We start from the raw sequence: 25,656 nt of genomic DNA, 5'->3' as shown, positions 1-25,656 counted from the left end.
CCATACTTTCTCTTTTCATTTTTTTATTTATTTATCTTTATTTGCTCGTGTTTTTATCTGACCAATAAGTTGTTTTGTATTTCTAAGTAGGTGGTAGGGTTATGGGCCACGTCAGGCAGAATCAATCGGTCTTTTGCCCTGTTAGTTTAGAACTAGTGTCCAAATACACCAATTCAATTCAATTCAATTCAATAGAATAGCAGTATAGCATGATAGTGGTACAGCTGTACTACTGCCGACGTATAGAACTGTCTGGTATGCGCCGTACCAAGTTTCCCAGTAAAATGAATCCGCCTTACAGTTACACTTTACGAGAGAATGAAACCGCTGGCATTGAAACGGAAACTACAATCAACCAGCTAGTGCAGTGAAGCCAGTGACTATTTTTGTTTTAAAAAAAGCGACATTTTTACGAATACAATGGGTCATGCGTCATCGGACGGTATGGTTTTCTTACGAAATTTGAACATTTTCTGTAGATTTTCAAAGCTTACTGGAACACTGCATTACACTAGGGCTATAACAAATTTAGTTCCTAAAGCAAAACTCACAAGAAATTAAAACTACCCGTGTTGTAAAAGATGCGTTTACTAACTCTCGCAGACCATTAGGCTCGTGGTGAATGTATAATTGTATATGGAACTGATACTGAAGCAATTGCTATGGTTTGCCAAGAGTGCCATTGCATCCCTCATACATATTATTGCAGGCCGAATAAATTGTGTGGTCTTCCTTTCCCTGTTTCTGAAGATGTTTTCGTGTGGCTGATTTTCGATGTGCGTGTCTGCGGTACACGTACGCAAACTGCAGCTGTTTTTTTTTTTATTTGAGCGTCGTGATTTCACCCAGTTTGCCACCCATATACTGACGGCATTTGTTACCAGGTGCAGCGCGCGTTAAAAGAATTCCCGGCGGAAGCTTCAACGCGGCCGAAAGGTAGTATATGTTTACGTTTCTAAAACAATACGCCATTGCAATTTTTCTTCGTGAGTAAATTGCTATGCGCGGAATGCATGACACGCTAATTTAGTTCACTGCAGTGTAGCATTGTCGCTGTTTTTTTTTTTGTTTGTTTGTTTCTTTTCTTAGCAAACGTGGTTACATTGCGTGGAAACTATCCTCCGTTCCACAATGCGGAGAGCAAATCGTCTGCTTCTTGAGCGGGAGCTGCGGTGACGTCAAAAAGACGCCGAGCTCTGATTGGCTCTGATTGGAGGACAGTGGGTAGACGTTAAGGCAGCTTGCTTTGATGTCTACCCACTATCCTTCATTCAGAACCAATCACAGCTCGGCGTCTTTCTGACGTCAACACAAACCCCTGCAAAAGAAACAGACGAACTTGCACTCCGCACAGCTTTTGGCTACAATCAGACGTGCTGTGAAGCGGAGTATGGCCTTGGGCAGTGTCAGAAATGCCCTTTCGAATTACCCTGAATGTTCACTTCGCCGCAAGTTACTCGGAACGTCATCGATCGGTATTTCTTTAATCAGTTCAAATAATCAAATGAACAGTCGGTATCATGTTTCAAACGTCTCGGTGCAAAAAGACTGGACGACTTTCTGCCACCAAAGCTGCATCGCCATTGGGCGCGATATCACGCCATTGGTCATGTGGTCCGTATAAATCCAGACCCTTGCAAGTTAATTTTAAAAAAAAACACGAAGGGGTTTAATTAGGTGGTGCATTTGTTTGTAAATGTTAATACGTCAAACTTAATTTAAAGTTACATACAAGGACGACACTTTTTGCTGACCAAAAATTAGCTATCCCTTTTTTTTTTCCTGCCGTTAAAAAAAAAAAAAAAGAACTATTCTTCTCAGACATGTCTGGTCACATAGGCGTAGACTACTGGGGTGCATCGGGGCTCGTGCCCCCCCCCCCCCGGGCCATGATCCTCACCGAGACGCTGTTTACGTGGATTACTGTTTCGGAAGCACAGGGACCTGGGTCCCAACCCCAGAACTTCGCAGCTGGCACAAGCTGTTTGTTTTTCCAATTTGTGCTCGCCGGGGCATGTGCCGTGGTACCGGCGATAAACAGACGGCTATGCTGGCACGGTGATTGACATTGACACACTGCGACGGACACAAGGCGATATACATACGCTGTAAAATGTACCCCCTAAAATAATCTATAGGTAATTGTCGGTGTAAAAAACAAATTGCGCGGAAAAGCAACCCCCCCCCCCCCCCCCCCCGAAAAATGGAAAGTAAAAAAAAAAAGAAAAAAAAACGAAGAAGGAAAACGAGAAAAGAAAATGGGAAGGAAGAAAAGTTGAAATCAGCCAGAAATAGTCCTGCTCCGCCAAATGCTAAAAGTTTAAAAGGTAAAGTTAAGGAAGAGCTCTTTACTTGCCGCTGTTAGTGAGGGATTTATAAAGTATAAGCCGCATGTAAGCAATTTGGCAAGCGACGAAGACCCACTTCGCTGTCGCTCGGTCAGTTGCGCGACAAGGCAAACCGCACGAAGCCGACGGTAGGAAGTGACCAAGGCGATAAGTGACGTTTTCTAGGAATCCAAACACCAAGTGGCACGATGAGCGACAGTGAGAATTCTCCGTCGCTCGTCGCTGACTTTCGTCGCTTGTGCCGTTGCTCGCTCGATCCCTTACATGCGGTCAAGCCTTAACTCTGTGGACATTTAGAAAAAATGAAGTGCAAGCGAATGGATAGCTTTGATCGCTACTCACCGTGCGTGAGACCTAGAGTTTCTGTACCTTTGAAAAGTAGGGGGGCATTACGGTGCCGGCGACGATCGCTGCAGTACTTTAGCTTGAAGCTCTGGTGTAGCACTGAGCTTGCAGCTCAGGTGTAGTAAACCGCTACCGCAAGTTCTATCGCCGTAATTCTCTTCCTGGTTGCTGATCATGACGTTTCTGGAAGGGGATCGAAGTAAGGAAGCTAGAGACACAGATACTCGAAGTGTGCCAGTAGGCTTTCACCATAATGTGTTACGAGCTAGAGAAAACTGAAACAATGCAGCGAACCCCGAGCTCAAGGTTTGCTGCACTGAGCCGCAATCCGTGCAGCCTGGTGTCTTCTGGCTACGTGATCTTACGCTCGGTTAATAAATTCCCCGTGTATATTTATATGCCGATTTAGGAGTGGGGCATCAGGCTGTCTTAGCCTTCCTCTATAAACTCTGCTTGTGCACCCTTTAAAATGTACCGAAGGTTGGGCTCAATGCAAGGAGGAACAGCCAGGATGTAGTTATCAAGTGCGAAAGTTATGTGTCTAGGTTTTGTAGTGTTTAACAGGCAGGGTGTTCAATGTTTACACTCAGTACACAACTGGGTACTTCCCCAAACATCTTATTCCAAGCCTATATTAAGTTATCACCCTGCCTCAATCACATCCGTTCTCTGTACACATTTGATCGCGTCCTTAACCGCGCGGTATTAACTTTTCTGGAGGAGAATGACATACTAAGCAGTCCCAGCATGGTTTTCAGTCAAATTGCAGCTGGAAACTGCGATCAGTAACGGTAACGCGTTCTTATTACATTAAGGTAACTTGGGTTTGTAACGCGTTCCTTTTATTAGCAAGTAACGAGTAACCTATTTCGTTGCTTTTTTTTTGGTAACGCCCACAACAGTGCTTTCAAATAATGACTCTCGAAGTCGGAGTCGTCGGTGCCGGCATCATCGGGCTAACCACAGCCGTCAGGATCATTGAGAGCCTGGATGAAGTCCGGGTGACCGTCATCGCGGAATCCTTGACGCCTCACACGACGGCCGACGCAGCCATGGGGTACTTTGGAACCTACCTGACCGACGGCATCAGCGACGAGAAACTCATGTACAGTACATCCCTGAAGCCAAAGACAATACTCTTGACAGTTCCTCCATCTCCAAACACTTCCGGGGCCCATCAGCCGGTAACCGGACAAAAGCTCACCGGACAAAAGCTCACCGGACAAAAGCTCACCGGACAGAAGCTCACCGGACAGAAGCTCACCGGACAAAAGCTCACCTTATTTTTTTTTTTTTTGCTACCGCGGGTGAAACACGGTCTGGGATAAAGTACGGATGCGATGGACATTCCACCATTTTTTATGGGAACTGCATCCCAATCCATGTAAAGGTGTCGACAGATAAGCCATTACAGGCAGAGAAGCAACGATTTGGGACCATCATCTAGGTCACTGAAACTGAATGGAGCTGATAAGATCAAGCTTCCTTGACTCAAGGTATGCCGGAGCACCCGTGTGCCACGCCCAAGAAACTTCGTGAACCGAAGTTTTTGAACCCAAAGAGTGACCGAAGAAGCGAAGTCACCCTTTCTTGACCTCGCTTTGTCATTGCGCTTTTGTCACGCTAAACGCGCACAAAAAGGTTAGGCACAATGTCACTTCATTACGAATGCATGTTTTTTTTTTTTTAATTTAATTTATCGTTGTATTTTAGTGTCGTACGCATGCACCTAAGTTGTCCGCACACGTGTTAAGACCAACATGAAATTTTCTCGTGGTGAGCATTTGTCTGGGTCTGTGAAAAAATGGGTGAGCTTTTGTCCGGTGAGCTTTTGTCCGGTGAGCTTCTGTCCTGTGAGCTTTTGTCCGGTGAGATTTTGTCCGGGATTCCATCAGCCAGTTGTAAAATGGTCGGGTCAAGGGACACTGGACTAGATGCATGAGCGACGTCTGATTTAGAGAAAAGATGGCAGTTGCGCACTCTCGATACGTTTGCAGAGTGCAAGTTCGTCTGCTTCCTTTTTGCAGGGGGTTGTGGTGACGTCCGAAATCGCAACTCTGATAGGCTCTGAAGGATAGTGTGTGGACCTCAAAGCAGCTTGCTTTGAGGTCAACCCCCTATCCTTCTATCAAAGCCTATCAGAGTTGGGATTTCAGACGTCACCACAACCCCCTGCAAAAAGGAAGCAGACGAACTTGCTTTTTGCATTCCACAGCCCCATATATGCAGCAAGATGGCACAGCACAGAAAGTGATTGGAAGACCATTTGCTGAATATCAGTTGCTCTGTTTGACCAATAAATAAGGCCAGTGTTATCGCTCTAGAATGGATATGCAATATTGTGAAGCGATGGTGGGAAAACTGCCTAAGCATTGGAACATATGACTTCGATCGCCCTTCTCATTTGATGGAACTGTTCAGATGATGATCAGTGAATCATTCTGGGTTAGTTGTGAGGCAGTACACACTAGAGCACGACCGACGGTTCTCAAGCCATCAGTAACAATCAGACTTGTGCCTATCTCAAATAGTCTACTCAAGATACTGTATCTCAAATACTTTTTCAAGTATCTTCGTATCTTGCAAATACCTTTGATCGAGAGTATTTGATACTATATTTTAATTACGATTTCGAGTATCTCGTACTCATTATCTCAAATACATTTTTGACATTCCGCCATTTTTCGAGTTTTTCGGTATGAAGTGGTGTGGGCGTGGCACGAGCAAACCTAAACATTCTTTCGAGCAACCAAATCCTCTTGCTAGCTCCGATAAGCTACGATGACTTAAATTAAGCTCGTGAAAACATCACATTTGCGCCGATTGTCACTCATATTTTACAGCAAAGTTCGTGGAATTAAGGTTTTCCCCTCGCCTTTCCAAAGGCGCCTTTTGTTTCCATACAGTTTCCCCCCAAAAAATTATCAAACAAAAGGTGTGGTTTTACGGAAGTAAAGATGCCACCCTGAGTCGCAACGCAGACCGGGAAACGACCTACGACAACAATGCAGACTTAAGTGTCATTAAAATAACAAATAGAATAAAATAAGAAGTGAACACAAAAAACAAAAAAAAATTGTTTTGCTTTTGTATATTTGACCCCGCTAAGACAAACGTCGATGTTTTCTTTAGTTTTTTTTTTCTCTTTTTTTTTTCGTTAGTCCGTCACGTACTGCTTTCGCGAAAACTGTTGGTAAGCGAATATTGATAAGTAGGGAACAGGGCAGGAAACTAACTAAAAGCTGGATGACCTCTAAGAATCCGAACAAAGCGTCTCGCAACGTTAAGTGCCTTTCTGAACGCAACCTAATAGAAGCATGTGCGACCACTGCCGTGGCTATTATGTGGGTTCTCTTTGTTTCCCATTCTCTCATATCCGTATCCTAAGTTCGTTTATAGTGAACTGCCCATATAGGGAATATGAATTGTAGTTAAACGATGCGTCTAAGGTGCGCCGCAGGACGTGATATTAAGCGATGTCACTCTTGGCGAGGCGCTCTGACCCGTTTGTCACCCTCACACCTCGATGTTTACTCAACACAAGGCTTGTGCCCATGCCCAAAGGCATTGCGGGCATGTTTCTGTCATTTTTTTAATAGAGCGCGAGGCACACTGTAATGTAAAAATACCAACAATTAGTGGAGTGACGTTAAGTGCCGGATCTCTCCCGAAAACAGTCGTCAGAGGATGCGAGCTTGACCCCACTTGGGCTTTTGTGCTGAGCTGGGCACCGCGCATGTTGAATTGTTCATGCAGGCCGGAGTGGTAACAAAAGAGCCCCTCCTCCCCCTCATCGGGGAACACGAACTCCAGCCAAAGGCTGACGCCGCGTTCGGTTAAGTCAGCCAAGCGCTGAGTCATTGTGTTTGTTGTCCCTATACAAGTAGCTCTAAAGTTAACCGCTCGAGGCGCCGATCTCCTCCCCAATAGCTAAAGTGAGCTCTTGTTGTCCCAGAAATGGTTTGTAGCGTCTATCAGCAATATCGCCACGCGCGTTGCCGAGCGAGGGCGTGGCCGAATGTTTACCGGGCTTGACTGTCGCGCGGAAGCTCCGGGTTCGATACCAGGGAAAGGACTCCTCTTTTATTCATTCTTTACACTTGACTTTCTCGTAAGTTCGAGAACCTTGTCGTCTGATCGAGTTACGAATGTTCTACACGCCAAACATTCTGAGCCGAATGTTCCAGAAACCCACGCGGGTACAAAAGGTGCTCGAGTGGCGGTCCGCAGTCAGTCTCGTCCCAGCGCTCGATCCTGCTGTTTCGCCGTCATGGACGCCTGCGACGCTACCCTTTTCTACTTTGTTTTGGACAAAAGTTTGCCTAATTAAACTTTTAGTTTCTTCAGTTATTCGCTGCTTCATTATTTGTCATTCGTGACAATATCCTGCTCCTTATAGTTGGACTGCATAAAATAGCCCTACGGTACTTTTTCTTTTCTTTTTCCGTTTTGTATTGTTGCGTGCTAATACACCATTCTGGTAACCAAGATTTGCGCAGCTCTATAATTGCCGTTGTCACTGACGTCGATACAAATTACGCAATGCGGAAATATCTTCAAAAGTAATCGAATTACATTTCTAAGTATTTGTACTCTACTCAAGATACTTTACAGTGAAAGTATGTTAAAAGTATTTTAAATACTTTATGAAGCAGGTCTTTAGTAACTTAACTTAAATACTTTTATCGAGTATTTTGTCCAACACTGGTAACAATATATAATTAAATCTAAAGAGAACTAGATATTTTCTTCTGAAGTGAAAACTTTAAAAATTAAGACATTTTTGTGTATTTTGATTTGTAACTTTTTAAAGAAGTGGTGCAACTATATTCAATTGGAATGTTTTTCACTCTAGATGAGCTTACTGGCACATCTGGGACTCAAGGATACTCACACGCAACGCCACTGGCCAAGAAACTCCTTTGCGGTGTAATTTCAAGGACCAAAGCGATCATTTTCATTCAATCTCTCCTTTGCAAACTTTGATGACGTAGCGTGGGGAATCGCAGTACACCCAAGTGACGATATTTGAATGCGGTTCATAGATTGGACCCGAGCATTGCGTGGGCACTCGACTCGGGCTCGTGATAATTGCTAGCTCGAGAAGTATTCGGGTTGTGACCCGTGTCCAATCGCTGCAACGACGACAACAGCCGAGCCATAACAATGTCTGGAACTCAGCGCGTTTCCTGCGCTTTGCCAACCCTAGCGCGTGGCTATGATCAACACTGGCGGCATATAATCGGCTCCAGACCACGTGGCAGCTTGTTCTGGCTGCGAGTTGAGGGGGTGAACGCTGCTCGTTTTTCATAAATTTTTTTCTGGGACTTCTATTGCGTGGGTGAAGAACGAACGCGTGTTTCATAGGTCATTAACGTTAGGGATCCGTTTTAAGTGGTATTTGCGCAAAATACAAAAATTGTTGCATCGGTCCTTTAAGCTGAAACTAAAATGGGAAGTGGTACCTTTAATGATCTAATTCCTAGTGTTTGACGCTCGGCGTTCTCGCGTTCGGCGCGTAAAACGCATTCTTCATATCGCTCCAATTTATACAATTACAGGGATTGGTGCGTGGAAAGCTACAATTTTTACCTCCAACTGATTAGGACGCAACCCGGGGAACAAATAGGGTTGGCGTTAACTCCGGCTTACAGCTACAGCCAGACCTATGCTGTGAGTATACGCAGCACACTTAACAAATAAAAAGCTTATAATTATAAAATTTTGAATTTTTTATGCTGCGGTATTAAGGTTATGAAGGCACAGCAGCCTTCCTTTCTTTGCTAATGGTTTCGCCAACCAGTAGCAGGCTCTAAATGTACGTGTTCCTCAAATCAAGTCAAATACAATACATTTCTTGTTTTGAGGAAAATTTTAGTTTTAGTTTTATTACAGGACTGAATATTTTGTATTACGTCATCCGTAGCGACTTTTTAACGTTTTTCTTGATTTCTCATTGACCTGTCAAGTCTAAAATCCTCATAATTATCTTTGTTTTTTTGCTAAATATGCGCTCAGGTTTCAATATGAAACCACAACTTTAATTTCTCAAATTCTACTATTGTTTATTCCCTGATGACGTTATCAGCTTATCTTGTATTCGACAAGATTATAAGACGTTCAATATATTATTTAACTCCGTCAATATAACTGTTTTTTGTTTTCTTTTATTGCAGCCCAAGCCCCTGTACGCCGAAGCATACTTGGCGTACAGAGATCTAACCCAGAAGGAACTGTCAGCATTTCCAGGCGATTATCAGTATGTTCCTTGACACAATCTAAATGTATCTGCACGTTATAGTCACAGCGAACACAATTACGTGGCGAATTAATCTCGCGTGCATTACCATCGCTCAGCAGCCCATGCCATTGGCTCACGAGTCGATAAGAATGCCGAGGTACGAATCTCTTGCGTAACAAGGACCGTTAAAAGAAAAAGGCGCGCCACGTATTTCTTGGGCATTTTGTGCCCAGTGGCCATAGTTCCTCTCAATGTGCTTGTTGTGCGAATCTGTTATCTACTCATTGAGTCTGTCTAGTAGGCAGGCCCAAATGTTAAGCTCGAAAACTCAATTAGCGCAGGAACTATGAAAATAACGCTTTGATAGAGTCCTTTGCTCTGTTAGCGTGGCGTTTTAAGTCGGTTAAGTTTGTCGCAAAATGGTGAGTCGGGCCAGTTGGTTCATAATGGGAAAAGACAAGCGCCGAAAGACTAGGACAAGGTAAGAAGTTTGCCGTATCGTAGTTTTCTAGACTCGCGGTTCGCAGATCCCAATGTCCAAAACTCTTTGCACTGATCATGACGTCGTAGAATGTAGATGCTTCAAGCCTACGAGGATTTAGGTACCAGCCCTACGAAACAAATTTTCGCAGTCTTCCATAAAAAAAAATTAAAGAAAACGTTTCTGCTAGTGCTGTGTGAGAAAAGCAATCCGGCTCGCGCGCAAGCTATGGCAGTGCTTTCTTTCACGCGCGCTAAGCTAAGCTTTTGTACTCTGAAAAAATCACACGTTGTAGATTTGTTGTTAGACTCGGAGAAATAAAAACACCAAAACTTGACAAAAGCCGAATGCCGAGTGAATGCTATGTACATTAAAAGTTCCCGAGAAAACAAAACGCGAAAATGTGTGTGTTTGTTTTTAAATTCAATGTCTTGCCAAAATATTGTCAACGAAGTCAGGTAGTTTCAAAGGAAGTTATAGAGAATTGAGCGCATTAAGTTCGTCTGCAGCTTTTGCAAAAAATAGTGGGTAGACCTCAAAGCAAGCTGCCGTAAGGTCTACCCACTATTCTTCAATCACAGCCAATCAGAGTTCGGCGTCTTTCTGACGTCATCACAACCCCTGCGAAAAGAAGCAGACGAACTTGCGCTCTGTATACGTTTCTCACTCTGCTGGCCTACTTTATTTTTACTGCAAATTAGTTTATACTTGACCACTTTTCGAGCAAAAAAAAATTACTTCAGCTCAAGAAACGCGGTGCTTAGCGAGTCCCGAGCTTTTTTTGCTTTTTTTGTCACTTTGCAGCCAACGATATTGCGGCAATATCCGATAAAAATGCCGAAGCACCAATCACGAAGCAATAATTTGGAAATAATAATACGAAGCCACGGCCCGAGATTCTTTGCATTTTAAAATAATTTTCTTGAGTATTGCGGCTAATTCATTATATTTCAACTTCATGCTGTTTAAAAAGCTTTCTGATACCAGCCTCTTTGGCGTAGGTATGGAACCTATGCTCTTGCCATTACTTTCGCCTGCAACAAGCTGCTTTCTTACCTTATGGAAAGGTACGTTACCACATATGAAAAAAAAACTTTTTTTTTCTCGCAAGTTTTTGAATTTCTTAATTTTATAACTTTCCATGCAGGTTACTGCAAAAAGGCGGTCTTTTCATCAGCAAGAAAGTGACCAGTTTCAATGAAGTATAATACGCGCATTTTGCTCGATTCCTCTCTCTCTCTCTCTCTCTCTCTCTCTTCAGTATTTAGTTGATTGAGGTCAACTTAAACCGTTCTCTCAATTATACAAAGTTAAAAAAGATGTTTTACAGGCTCACCGGTTCTAAATATTCGTTAAAAACTACGCTAAAAACAAATCCCGTATCCTTACCGTGTCCGGCAAATGAACCGTACTGATCGCCGAGACGCTGCACAGCATCTCTGCCGTGTCGAAATCTAGCGGACGGTGCTTGTGCGACACTCTGACGACACCAAAGCTACCTAGAAACCGTAGGTAGCAACGGTCAAGCTAGTAATGGTTACCGGGTGAAGAAGCTAGTAACCGTTACTAGCGTAAAAGAAGAACCAATGTATTTTACTATCTCTAACTAGTAACTCGTGCTACCTCCCGACAGAAGACCGTAAACAAAACGAGTCACGTGATTTCCGGTGGGAAAAAAAGCGTGTGGTTTTGACACTTCTTACCAGATAACAGGCGGAACAAGTATTAAAACTGGAAATGAGTAATACAGGTGGAGCTAGTGACCGTCCAATCAAAAGTACCCACAAAAAAGAAACCGATCATATACAGCTTATTTTGACGCTTCCTCATGTGCAAGTAGATGCACATGTTGCACAAAAACATTTTCAGCACACAATTTATACAATGCATTCAACACAGATCCCATACAAATACGACGAGCACACGTGACAAGCTTACTCTAATCACTCTCATCGCTAACTCCCTTACTGCCCATGAGTCTTTCATTTTGACCATTTGAATGCGCAAACTTGTCGTCGTGTATCACCACGTTATTGAATAAGTTGCAAATATAGTGTTCTTTTCGCATCAATACCCTTCCTCAAGAAAGTTTTCAAAGGATTCGAGGATTCTATCTCTTCCTAAAAAGCAAAGTTAAACCCGGAAATTATTCCCTACAGTCGATAAAACAACCTCCCCCACCGGTTCTCAGCATCGATGTCTTCGATTCCCCGCATAGCGGCCGCGAACCAGCTTTCTCGTCGCTTACGTTGTTCGAGAATTAAAAGGAATGCGGTCCCGTCGGCGACAGATTGCTTTATTGTCGTCACCCGTGGCGAACGAAAGCTGCAATCGACGGTGAGTGCGACAGCAGCTGCACTCCTTTCATGCGTTGCGAGACAGAAATGCATGCAACATAGTACCGTATGCAGCTCTCATCTAAATTTGTGTGTAGTCCACTGACGAATGCTCGCGTTTCTGGGGAAGATATAAGCAAAGTCAGAAAGTCTCGTAGAATGCCAAAACATTTTATTTATATTAGTCCTACACCTAGATACACTATTTACTACGTGCATCAACAGTCGTGACTGCACTGTCACGACCGAAGACAAGGTGCTTCTTGAATGGCGAAACCCGATCGGGTAACTAGAGGCACTGTTTCGTTAGAACCAGGGTGCAAGATAGACAGGTGGGGAAACAAGAGCCAAATGAGCGACCAAATTGTGTCCCCCTCGGTTTTCTCTTTTTCTGTGGCGCCATCTATGTGGAGCACCGCGAACTCTCACTCCGGGTGGGCGAACGGTGCGACCGGCTAAACTGACGGAGAAGGCTTATCGTGGATTTTCAATGGAGGACTGTCGTGCTCTGGGTTTATTTTCCGCACTCTCCCATAAAGTTTCATGCAAATTCGATTCCAATTTTTTTTCTTCTTGCGGCAGCGCCATCTGTCGCAAATCGGGGGTACCCGCAAGCAGACGAGTACACAATCCGGTCACGGCGCTGCGGTGGGTTTCGATGAGCCGTTTCCCCACCTGTCTATCTTACACCCTGGTTAGAACTATCCTCGGAGCAGTCCAGGTCCACGCACACTCTGGCCCACCCGAGTGCACGAGCGTTAAATATGTACTCCAACACGGGAACACGAGAGCTGCACACGACACAAGGCGTAAACGATCGGTTCGGATCGCATGATTGGGCGTCTCACAAATTCCGACTGGTCCCAACCTACTTGTTGTACAATGTTGCCAAGCGTTTCGTGCGAAAGAGAAACATGTGGTTTAAAGAATACAATAATAATTCAAAAACAGAATGTACCTTTCTTGTTTTTGGCAACGTTTTTATCTAGTGCTAAGTGGCTATTTTCATCCCAATTAAAACTAAAGTGAAAATATAAACGCTCCCAAAAGAATCTAAACTAGAAGGAAAGTCAGAAGCCGCATGGCCATTGCGTGAACAATGGTTTACGTTAATCGAGAATTACAATAATCGAGAACAGCTGAAGGAGTATAATTTAGATGCAAATTCGGTTAGGTTTCTTCACCAGCTGTACACAGACAATAAGGTGGTTAGAACATGGGAAGCAGAAACTACACAACGCGCAGCAATAAAAAAAATGAAAGCCGTTTACAATTCCCTGTAACGCCGGTTAGAGCGCAGCTCTTGAGGAGGAAGATGGAAGCGTACTAAGGGCCGGTTGCACCAACGCCGCTTACCTTAACCCAAAGCGGCGCTTTCCTAAGCCGGCTTAGCGCCCTAAACCGAGCTTAGGTAAGCACGGGTTTAAATTCCGGTTGCACCAACGTTAAGCCGGCTTTACAGACGCGCCCCTAGCTAAGCGCTGGATTTGCGTAGGGAATCTAGGGACAAACAGAGCAAACTAGGGAACGCTCAGAGCGACGAATACGATTGGCGGAGAGGAATCACGTGATGTAAACAAAAAAAGACAAACTGCCGTAGTAGTCGTCGTCGGCGTCTGCTTTTCGCTGTATTTCTTCGGTGAGTAACAAATTAAAGGCCTAGAAATTCAATCATTTTTTCGTTTAACTTTTAATAACAGAAGTCAAAAGCTTCAAATAAACACGAATGCTCTTTACATCTTTGATTGTGTGTTTAATATCGGTTGATAACAGGATATTTTGACAGTGGTAGTAGTTTCCGTGCTCACATTTTGAGGTGAAGGAGCCATCGGGGGCCCCAAATCTCACCGAACGCGAGAAGGACACTCTACTCGCTACATCGCTGAAGACAAAACATCATGGATATAAGTAGGCAGGTAAGATGACTACTAAAACTAAGTCAAGCCTGAGACCGATGAAGTTCAAAACAGTGACGAACTCGCCACGGCAGCTGCGAAAATGCCCAGAAATCTTCGAATAGAAGTCGTCGAGAGGTCAGGTCAAGAGTCCTTGCATCGACGGTACTCGTTGCTATCAGCAAGGTGACAGAACTGCACTGTACCGTCGTTGAACATCCGCTGCAGCCTCAAACGGACTTCAGTTTCACACTGTCGAGTTCAGAAAAAAAAAAAAAAAAAAAAACTCCCACTAGTACATCACATCGTGCCGATAAGAACGGTCGTCTCTTCGCATCACCTGCCCCAGCCTGCCCGATACAGCAATGAACGAATCTGACATAGTAGTCGTTACGGTTTGTCGTCACCACGAATGAAAGGTATAAAGCAAAATATTCCTAAAAAATCGCGATCACCAAAAAAGTTGCGGAGGACACAACAAGGCGCAACTTTCAACTGAATTTTATTGAAAACGTGTTCCGGTATATAGTCTCAACCATCGTCACAATGACAACAAACGACAAAAGTAAAGGGAAAACACCATCACAGAGCACAACTCGGAAACAACAGTATCTCGTTCTCGGGAAACGAATGAAAGATGTAAAGCAAAGTATATAAAAAAATGCGATCACCAATAAAAAAATGCGATCACCAAAAAAGTTACAGTTATGGAACGATACAGTTTTCTGAAGCCAAGATTCTACTCGCGAGATAAGGAAAATTCACTGAAAATCGTCTCAAAACTCAGAAAACGAAAGAAATTGAATTTTCGCTGTTTTATTACTTAAAAGCGCCGCAATCTAATGCAAACGGCAGAGGTGTCGACAATCAGCTGATCGCCGAGATCATGTACTGCCACTATTCAACGCGCTGATCAGATTGAAGGATACGCGCTGCAAGTGTAAATAAACAAGGTGGTAAATAACAATACGTTACAGCTATGCAAAAATAAGTAAGTACATACGAATAACCTCGTTGACAGAAGAACCAACGGGAATACAGACGTGAGCCCCACAGCTCCGTACGTTTCTCGGTTAGGGCTAGCACGCCCTGAAAGTGGAGAGCCAACTTGAAAACAGGGGTCGATAAACACTTCACACGACAATATTTTGCATCCTTGTCACAATCGAAAGTCATTTTGTCGAGACTTTCACGCTGATGTAGCCTAAAACACTTTGCACAACCAATTTCGTCCACCGCGTCGACCGTGACAAACCAGCCGCCATGTTTTTAATCCAGGATTAAGAAACAACCAGAAGCAAAGCGCCCAATGTTGGGCGCTTAAGTTAAGCGTAGTTTAGTGCTAGGTTTAGCGATAAGCGAGTTTGGTGCAACCGAACGAAACCAAAACTAAGCTTAAGTTCCCGGCTAAGCTCCGCTTTGCGCTAAGCGACGTTGGTGCAACCGGCCCTAAGGGATAGGTGACTCCTTGAGGTCACGTCACCTTAAGGGGGTCACGTGACTTCAGGGGGTCACGTGTCCTCAGGGGGTCACGTGACCTCAGGGGCTCACGTGACCTGAAGGGGTCACATAACCTTAGGGGGGTCACGTGACCTGAAGGGGGTCACGTGACTTCTGGGGGTCACGTGACCCCCAGAAGTCAAGTGAGTTCAGGGGGTCACATTACCTTAGGGGGGTTACGTGACCTCAAGGGGTCACGTGACCTAGGGGTGTCACGTGACCTGGGTGGGTAACGTGACCCCTAAGGTCACGTGACCTCAAGGGGGTCAGGTGACTTCAGGGGGTCACGTGACCTCAGGGGGTCACGTGACCTCGGTGGTCACGTGACGTAGGGGTGTCACGTGACCTCGGGGGGGTCAAGTGACCTCGCGGTTACGCCGACGGCGACGCCGACGCCGCTCAAGCCAGAAACGGGCCCCTAAGAGCTGCGCTCTAAAAGAGGACTCATGCAGGGCTGTCCACTCCCACCTCTGCTCTTCATAATATATCTCAGTGAAATGAAAAATAAATTAGGGCAGTGCAACTTAGGTTTTGTTGTGAGGTGTAAGGAAGGAGGGACAAATGTATTAGAGGTAATACCAGGATAGATGTGTGCGGACGACATAGTACTTATGGCGGATAACCAGGATACATTACAGGAACTAGCTGGAATACGTGGAGAGGAGGAGAACACCTTGGGCATGAGTTTTAGTAGTGACAAATCTGGAGTAATGTTGTCTAACGACGAAAAGAGGGAGCTCCTCAGGATACAAGACATTGTAATAGACCATGAAGGAAAATACAAATACCTGGGAGTCTGGCTGAATGAGCGAAGGAAATGTCTAGGGGGAACTTGAGGAGAATATAATTAGAAAAGGGAAAAGAAATTCATCCAATATGAACCACAAGGCGCGATGGAACTCTAATAGATGTGAAGTGGTCAGAGGTATATGGAAAGGAGTGAGGGTATCAGGACTGCCTTTTGACAATGGTGTACTGCGCATGGAATCAGGGGTTCAATCAGGATTAGAAATTCGACAAAAAGCGTAGGCAGATTGGCACTGGGAGCACATGGAAAGACACCGAATGAGGGAGTACAGGGGGATATGGGATGGTCGTCTTTTGAGAGCAGAGAGGCAATTAGTAAGTTGAAATTTGAACAACGGTTGGCTGATATGGATGATACGCGGTAGGGCACGGAAGGTGTTCAAGTATTTATACATAAAAAGTTTAAACACAAAATGGACAAACGGAACCTGAAAGCTTAAGATCCGTTCACACACTTGCGACTCCTTAGAACCGGGGGCCTTGAAACCTCTTAAAATTTCTTAGGAAGGTAGAACACACTGGCACACTGGCGCCATCTATGCGGTGATCCTGGAACTGCATTTCACAAGAGCGAAGGTTTTGCGGGATTTTTGAGGTCAAATCTGCGTAATACCTATAAGAAAGGCCAGTTTATAACGTTGACAAAGGTATTTCGAGCCAATAGAGAAAGGTTGATGCCTAAGAGAAATAGAAAATATGCGGACCGCCAAGTTTCCACTGCCACCCAATAGATGGCGCCGGTGTCCTCTCGTCGTGAGAGATCTCTAGAAGTTCCAAGGCACTCGATCTTAAGAAGTCGGAAGTATCTGAATGGGCCTTTACATTTAAATACCTACACACTTTTGATGGGGCTGAGCAGACTATTCAGTGGAAAAGGCGGTGCAAGAGACAGAGAGGAAAATGTGGGAGGGAAGAATGCAGGAGAAATCAGCTCTAGTGGTGTAAAGGCCACAAAAGCAAGACATAAGAAAGGAAAATGTGCTTGACAATTCACTGCGAAGTTCTTGGCTGTTCGAGGCGAGAACGGGAGCTTTGAGGACGCGGACGTATAGGGCTAAATTTCAGGAAACAGACACATTAAGCGTCGCCTGCCATAATGAGAGCGAAAGTCTAGAGCATTTGGTTTTGAAGTGCAAGGGGCTTCGCCCTACCCTCCTAAAGGAGTAACGGATTTGGCCGGGGCACTGGGTTTTACTGGCGACGATGGAAGGACGCAAGAGAAAAGGATTACAGTCACAAAAGGGGGATTAAAAGATTGATGGAAATTACCTAGGGACAATTGAATGATGCACAACTGACTAGCGCAGCTAAGGTCAGGCGGAACAGAGAAAAATTGGGACTTCCTCCCGCGTGGCTCCGGCCCAAAGTATCAACCCTGTCTCCCAGTGGGTCCGGTGCTGGGGTAACACGGGCAAGGATTGACAAGAGGAAAATTGGTGACTACCTCGCCGGGGGGAATAGGAGGGAAGGTGATGTTTTTAGTTATTTTGCCCGATCCTCCGAAGGTCATCCTGGTGATATCCCACACTGCCTGGTGATAGTTAGGGGAGAAAATTGGTCTTAGAAGGAAGGGAGGAATAATAAGTTTGTCTTTTTAGACTTCGGCTAGGTGGCGCAAGCTACCACCCGTTTCAAAGGGTATAGCCATTAACATCCATCTATCCATTCATCCTGCGCTCGCGCCAGCGCTGGGCCGCTGGCTTCCACGACGTGCTGGAACGGAGGCTGCGATAATTATAAAGTCAGCTCCAATTTTTGTAAGAGGGGACAAAACATGTCCCCTCTTACAATACTTGATGCTACGATAATTTGTGGATAATAATGATAATAATAATCTTTATTAGCGAAAACTTGAGGTACTCTGGCTGCGTCACAAGGCTAGGCAGATAGGCGGGGCCTTTACGCGTGCGCGTCTGCTAGCCAGCCACCCATCGCAGACACCTGCCCCTGCGTTCTGAAGCAGTAAGTGCGTCGATAACGCTGGACATCGGGGATGCAATGGACGCCGTCATCTTGCTAGCGCCTTTGTGGTAGTAAATAGCTAGTAAGAAGGTTGGAACAGTAAAAAAAAACGTAGTGACGGCTGCATTTACTAACTTTTTGCTATATTTCGCGTGTTTGAAGTAGTAAGTAGTAAAGGGTAGTAACGGCCAGAAAAAGGTAGTAACTATTGCAGTTACCAGCATTTGACTAGCTTTTTTTAAGTGTGTACCTCGGTAGCAAGCAGGATACAGATTTGACATTGCGCTTCTTCAACTTACGGCTGGGTCTCTCGTTCGATCAACACTTTAACGCGAGTTCGAGCCGCACACTGAAGCGGTAGTCCTGACAAATCTGTGTCTCTCAATCGATCAATGTAGATGACGTACAGACACTTGCCATCTAAGTGTTGAGTACACACACACCAATAACAAAACCGTGTCGCCCATGAGACGGTGCTTCCAAACGCCTGTGAGATATGCCTGAAGCACATAGAGCAAAAAAATAGCGTTCAATCTCCATCTTTGCGTGTTATGCGATCTGGATCATACGGGATGCGGCCATGTGTCCCGTGGTGTAGGTTAAACAGCCCAGGCTCGCAGTGGTGCTGCCCTGACTAAATTCTTAATATACAGCGGTGACACCAGACAACCATTGCGGCTGGCAAACTTCCTGCTGTCTAAACGTTCAATTATTTTTGCAAAATAGATTTATTTTTTACAGACGCTTCGTTTTTTCGGCTTACGGCATCGCAAGCGATTTAAGTGGTTGCAAATTTTGTTGCATTTCTAAAGCTTGCTGATGACTACGATGCCATCGTAAACTGTACCGGAGTTGGGGCATCGTTTCTGGTCCCGGATCCTGATGTCATTCCCGTTCAAGGGCAGACGATTAAGGTAAAAAACGTTTATTAATCTTTGGCTCTGTGTCATTTTTTTCTGACACACCGATGTTCGGTTTACTGATAATTCTAAATAAATTGATCAGAAACATTGGCATTTGCTTCACCATAAATTGCAGGTTTCCGCTCCATGGATCAAGCATGCAACCTTCGTTAAGAAAAAATGTAGCGTTTGTCCGACGTGAGTACGAATTACCCTGTAGATAGAGAAATGCACTAAAAATCACGTCAGGTAGGAGAATGGCTAACTAGCCAAAATCATGCCCTTTTAAATGATACTTTCTTTCCAAAACCAGATGACAACCTGCCCACACACGTGTTGTTGTTTATCAATATCGCTTAGACTAGCACATGTTAGAAATTCAAATTCAATTCGACTTTGGTTTTATGGAACCATGGAACGAGAATAAATCGGGACACTGACGAACAATAAAAGAAAACATGAAGAACCAAGGTTGACTGCCAAATTCTTCGACGTAATTTAAACAAACCCATGGTTAGCATATCTTATAAGGTGACTATGGGTTCATCATTAATTTATATGCATAGCAAGGCCAGCATCATTAATGTACTCTATTGACTCATTTGAAGACAACCGTCATGCCTTAGGTTTTTGTCCTCATTAGAAATAAAAAAAGTTTGATTGTTCATCTCCTTAATAAGTTTTTATTTACATTGATATACATCGTTTTGCGAGCTCCTTTTTTGCACGCCGATAAAGCATACTTAGGGACACTGTCGCAAAGTCGAACACAACAAATTAGTTCCTATAGAGATGCATTTTTGACAGGGTCGACTACGTCGTCCTGGGTGTAAGCTCTGCACCTGGAGCATCCTCGCTTGTTCCTGATCCAGAAGTTGCCAAAACTATTTGGACTAATTGCCTTGAACTCGTACCGAGCTTAAAGGTAAGCTTGCGCGTTCTTTGTTCTCCGGTTGCAAACACAAATAACCGAGAAATAAAATAAAATGAAGCGCCGCAGAGAACAAATAAAGCTTTCGTAATATGTCTTTTCCTCGCGCACTTTGGTTTTGATCCGAACTCCTCCTTCATTGCAAGTCATTTGAAAGTTAGTAACCGAAAACTGCAGAAGGCAATTATCTTGAACGTTCTAGGAAATTTGAAGCATGGCGACCGTTCTGTTATCATGCAGTGAAGTATCAATAGACCTTTCCCTAAATTACCCAAGCACCAAATTAGCATGCTGCGAGCAGTTACAGCGTTACAGGTGCTAGTATCTGCCGCAGTCATTGTTCGCAAACGGAAACCTGAAACAAATTAATATGTGTTGTCTCTGCTCTCTTTTTATTGTTTACTTTGAATATTTTAAACTGACAAGGCGAGCGTGTGCATTTTTTTATTACGTTTATAGTATTCTCCTTGGTGCGTGAGTAATTCGACTAAAAGTCTATTTCTAGAGTTCTCCGGACAAACAAAAATACACGTTGCGCAGTCACTTCTGGAAATGATTAACGGTTTAGCATCCGAACCAAAGAGATCATCTTTCGTTCGGATGTAAAACCGTTCATCGTTACCAGAAGTGACTGCACAACGTATATTTATTCTCCGGAGCACCCTAGACATGTACAGTGGCCCAAATTTTTAATAATGTCAAGGGAGCGCCGACCACCGGGACGGCCAGCGCTGTGCCGCACAGAAATGCGGCGTCACGAGAGAGATTAGGCGCGTACGCACAAAGCTCTTTCCGTTGCGAGCGTCGTCTGCTAGGCTATTCCGTTGACCGCACACAGCCCCTGTTCATTGTCTGCTGGCACAGCTAACCGCCTTTAGGCAAGGATGAAAACAGCGCTTGCTTTTATTTTTTTTTTTTCGATACTGCTCAGGCGTGGCATAAACCATGCGTCATATCGAGTTTAATTTACTTTTTTTTTCATGTTTGCGTTTACTTTTGTGAACACCAACAACAAATTAAAAAGACAGTGACGCGACAAACTGAATGCAACGATGCATTAAATCGTAAACCGCAAACAATGCTGCGAGCCATCAAACCAATCCAGTGCTTTCACCCTGCCTCGCGACACCATGCTTTCACGTGCAGTTAGCGACGGACTGGCTAAGACGGCTCGTAGCGTCGGCTGCGGACAGGGTTTCCGCTTGGTGTTTTGTATTGTCGACTGCGTTGTTGCTGTCGTCATCTAGCCTATGTAGCCGGGTGGTCACACTTTTGTTCTGACCAGCGGGCCCGCGCACATTTTTTTACCTATACTCGAGTGCCTATAGAATCACGGGGACGTGTTGCGAGAATGTCGATGGGCGGTATGACGCAAAGGGATATAACAACAGTCGGGGTTATACAGGCTACCGTCAGGATTGTGAACGCATTCCAAGAGGAGGGACGTATCCGCGATGCACTTCGACATTGCAAACGCCCTCCCCTTCTTTGCCACGGATCAGGGGCTGTGTGCGGTCAACGGAATAGCCTAGCAGACGACGCTCCCACCAGAAAGGGCTTTGTGTGCACGCGCTTAATTTCTCCCGTCAATCCGCACGCCTCCGCGGCATGGCGCTGGCCGTCCCGGCGGTCGACGCTCGCTTGATATTATTAAAAAATTGGGCTACTGTAGTTCAGCGTTTCATTTTACCTTTCAGGATGCCAAAATCCTGTCTCACCAGGTGGGACTCAGACCGTACAGAAAACCTATTCGACTGGAAATCGAAAACCGCGTAATTGAAAAGTCGGGAAAAACAGTAAGTGGCTGCCACTACTTGTAAGAATAACTTAATTTTATTTACGTCACAACACAGCGATGAGCTAGTTACTTTTCAACTGTCATTTTCTAAATGCGAACTATGCGGCGTGAGTTCGTCTGCTCTTTGCGCACCTCGTGCGCTTGTTTACACCCAAATGTGTGTGTGTTTGTGAATGCCCCCCTCCCCCAAACCCGACCTGAACCAATGACGGTGCGACTTTGGCTGCCTAGTTTTCGCGCGTTCTCTACGCGCTGTACATGTTGCCCTTTGATTGTACAGCGTAGCTGAATCAATACTTTGCTCCAGATGCTCCAGATTTCGTGCAGCCGCATTTCGTGCAGCAGCATTTCGTGAAGTTGTGGTCTGTGACGTCCCATGATGTAATTTGCGCAGTGTTGCATGATGGGACGTTCCAGACCTACACACCGATTCAGTTTCTCCGCTAAATTTAGCGGAGAAACTGAATTGGTGTGTAGGTCTGTGACGTCCCATAATCCAACGCGCGCAGTGTTGCATTATGGGACGTCACAGACCTACACACCAATTCAGTCTCTCCGCTGAATTTAGCCGGGAAGAGGAACTGGAGTGTAGGTCACGTGAACTCAATTTCCCAGCTAAATCTAGCGGGAAAATTAATATCCCGTTACTTACACGCCAATTCAATTTCTCCGCTAAATTTAGAGGGGAAATTGACGTCACGTGACCTGATGTCACGTCACCTATAGGGCAATTTAGTTTCTCCTCTAAATTTAGAGTGGAAATAAACGTCACGTGACCTACAAACCAATTCATTTCCCCGCTAAATTTAGCGGGGAAAGAAACGTTATATGACGCGTGCATTCACTCATGCAACACAGAAGCTCAGCAATTTTCTATACAATTTTTTTTTACTTACTCTATAAAGCAGCTTAAGGATAAAAAAATTCAGAGGCGTTTGCTAAAACTATTATGTAACAAATAGTGTAAAAAAATTTTAATTTAGTGTTTTGCATGGGGGGGGGGGGGTGTTTTCAGACCAACTGTAAATCCGGAGTCGCGCTCATACACCACACAGAAGACACGGCGTTCGCTGCTGACATGGTAGCAGAATTGCATGCGGACATTGCTCCTCAAGCATGTTAAAAGCGGGCTTGCCTCGTATACATGTGGGCTTGGAACATGTCGGCAGACAGTGTTTTGTATTACTAATGTGATAGGACTGTCAAACAGAAGAGAAACGTTCCTCAGACACTAGGGAGTTTTAGGGAACCGTTTTTGCACTTCCGATACGGTATACTAAAGAGTTCTAGGGAACCGTTTTTGCACATCGAATACGGTACACTAGGGAGTTGTAGGGAACCGCATTTGCACATCCGATATGGTATACTAGGGAGTTTTCGGAAACCGCTGTTGCACTTCCGATACAGTATACTAGGAGAATCGTTTTGTACATCCGATACGGTATACTGGGGAGTTGTAGGGAACCGCTTTTTCACATCCGATATGGTATACTAGAGAGTTTTAGGAAACCGCTTTTGTACTTCCAATACGGTACACTGGGGAGTTCTAGGGAATCGCATTTGCACTTCCGATACGGCATAATAGGGAGTTTTAGGAAACCGTTTTCGCACATCCGATACAATATACTAGGGAGTTGTAGGGAACCGCTTTTGCACTTCGGATATGGTATACTAGGGAGCTCTAGGCAACCGTCTTTGCACATCCGATACGGTATACAATGAAGTTTTAGGAAACCGCTTTTGCACTTCCGATACGGTATACTAGTGAGTTTTAGGGAACCGTTTTTGCACATCCGATACGGTATACTAGGGAGTTGTAGAGAACCGCTTTTGCAAATCTGATACGGTATATTAGGGAGTTTTAGGGAACCGTTTTTGCACTTCCGATACGGCATACTAGGGAGTTTTAGGGAACCGTTTTTGCACATCCGATTCAGTATACTAGGGAGTTGTAGCAAATCGCTTTCGCACTTCCGATACGGTATACTAGGGAGTTGTAGGGAATCGTTTTTGCACATCCGATACGGTATACTAGGGAGTTGTAGGGAATCGTTTTTGCACATCCGATACGGTACGATGGGCCCTCCGGTACGAACTGCGCATGCGCTACCGCATAAGACTCGCGCATGCGCAGTGAGCACCGGAGGGCCCATCATACCGTACCGGATGTGCTAACGCAGTTCCCTAAAACTCCCTAATGTCTGCAGACTGTCGTTCGTATGATGTGTAAGCAATGTGACCGCGGCTTAAAGGGGCAGTCTAGTGGATTTTGAGCTCGTCCATTTATGGTGATTACTCAATTTACGAGCTCTAAGCACCCTAAAAAAACTTAATTACGCTCATAGGGGGCCGATTTACCGATTAAAAATCTAATCAACGATTGCAACACGTCCATCTTTCTGCACCTTGAAGCAGACACAAAGAATGGGAGGGGGGGGGGGGGGCACCGTCAATCGGCGTTTTCTAACAATTATTGCTGTATGACGTCTTATGAACCCAGATAGTTGACGTTTTCTGTGAAAATATGAAGCACACCGCGCACTAAAGAAAAAGCAATAATAGTGACTTTTGGGATCTCCGCGAAATCCACTACTTTCATTGGGCAAACTTTATGGAGTTGGTGGGGACCCGAGAATGGCTCCCACAAGAAGAAAAAACGGTGCCCGTGCATTTCTATTGCTGGGAGTTGACTAGGACGTCTTGCCATCTAGAACTGGTAGTATGTAAAAGGGTAGATAATTGTGTCGAATTTTTTTCATGTGGCATAAAACTTTTATATAGAACTGGTTATATGTATTTACCAGTTCGGATATAGCCCGACAAACAATATGCCATCAAAAACAAGCTGCTATAGAAAACACTTGAGCGCCCCTTTTAAGGCTGGGTGAGAAATTGACGTTTTCCCCAAAAACACCTATTTTCAGACCTGATTAGTTTTAGCTGGCATTCTGCAAGGCTAGCTGCATTTATTTAAATTTTGATTAAAATTATTCTTGATTTTGTTCTGTTCTATGCTAAATATATTTTGTAGAGTTATGCTATTCTAAATTTTCAAGGACTTGTTCATCTACTTTGCCGCCATTTCTTTAGTCGGCGAACTGCGTATATTTAAAAAATGACAAATTCTCCAGGCGTCTTGTAATGACCATTTTGCAATATAATGCTGACGTCACTTCGTCGCTGTAGCTGATATTATAAACCTAATATACCGAGCATTGCCTAATTTAGGCACCAGTTATTTTCGAAAGGCGAAAACAGCTGACATCAAATTTTGGCACCTCTTAAAAAATTACGCAAGCTTGATTGCTCCCACAAAAACCGGGAAGAAAAGACAGTGTTTAGTGTCGACTACTGTCTCGCAGAACCACCTCGCGAAAATTGGCATCCCAAGACTTGGTCTTGGGATGCCAATTTTCGGCATCTAAGGACGTAAATATCCTGGATAAACTTACTGAGAAAATTAAAGTCACGTAACTACATTCCCCGCTAAATTTGGCTGGGAAATCGACGTCACGTGATTTGAAGTTATATGACGTCGCATTACAATAATTTTCCAGCTCTATTTAGCGGAAGGATTAACGGAACGATTATTCGTGACGGTTTCCTCGCACAATTCACTGATAAAGTAGGTCATGCGTTAAAGCCTAAATCTAATCACTGTATAATTGAGGTGACCTTGTCTATAGGCTCGTGACGTTCCTATGTTGCTGTTGTTGTTTTTTTGTTTTTTTTTTTCAGCTACCCATTGTTCATAACTATGGTCATGGTGGTTTCGGAATTACCGTGTCTTGGGGAGCTGCAGGCGACGCCGTGAAGCTCCTCCAGGACGTCATTCGAGACAACAACTTGACAAGACAATAAAGATAGACTGTGTTTTGCCTTAAGTGTGGACGCAGCCAAGGCTACGACCTGATGGAACCAATCAAACGTTGTCCAAGGCCCAATAGCATGATGGTCTTTACGTGTCTCTACGTGTTCCATCATCGCTGAAACAACCTTGCATATAGAATGCCCAGTGACTTGCGCTTTTGAGGCTATTTGATTGGTCACATACACTCGTAGAATCGGCTGCGTTCGCGCTTACAGTGTTTTCCCGAAGAGATATGTTTG

General features: G+C 44.5%; 1 protein-coding gene across 1 annotated transcript; it reads left to right on the top strand.

Annotated features, from left to right (window-relative positions):
- Nucleotides 1–3,607: 3,607 nt before the first annotated feature.
- LOC120843671 (D-amino-acid oxidase-like) lies at nucleotides 3,608–25,407 on the top strand. Its single transcript, XM_040215098.2, has 10 exons — nucleotides 3,608–3,798; nucleotides 8,255–8,366; nucleotides 8,870–8,952; nucleotides 10,417–10,482; nucleotides 10,563–10,617; nucleotides 18,728–18,829; nucleotides 18,954–19,015; nucleotides 19,625–19,742; nucleotides 21,446–21,544; nucleotides 25,285–25,407. The coding sequence occupies exons 1-10, from the start codon at nucleotides 3,608–3,610 to the stop codon at nucleotides 25,405–25,407; spliced, it is 1,011 nt and encodes a 336-aa protein (XP_040071032.2).
- The last annotated feature ends 249 nt before the right edge of the window (nucleotides 25,408–25,656 follow it).

The sequence above is a fragment of the Ixodes scapularis genome, unplaced genomic scaffold, assembly GCF_016920785.2.
Source record: "Ixodes scapularis isolate PalLabHiFi unplaced genomic scaffold, ASM1692078v2 PGA_scaffold6__148_contigs__length_123643588, whole genome shotgun sequence".
Lineage (NCBI taxonomy): Eukaryota > Metazoa > Arthropoda > Arachnida > Ixodida > Ixodidae > Ixodes > Ixodes scapularis.
Note: the sequence above shows the minus strand (reverse complement) of the source record. Positions and strands in the feature narration are given on the sequence as shown.

Bases quoted from the DNA above. Each gene is read 5' to 3' on its own strand.
- LOC120843671 (XM_040215098.2), top strand. From the start codon at position 3,608: ATGACTCTCGAAGTCGGAGTCGTCGGTGCCGGCATCATCGGGCTAACC. The intron at 8,367-8,869 runs GTGAGTATACGC...CTTTTATTGCAG, and splicing joins GCTACAGCCAGACCTATGCT to CCCAAGCCCCTGTACGCCGA. The intron at 10,483-10,562 runs GTACGTTACCAC...CTTTCCATGCAG, and splicing joins CTTTCTTACCTTATGGAAAG to GTTACTGCAAAAAGGCGGTC.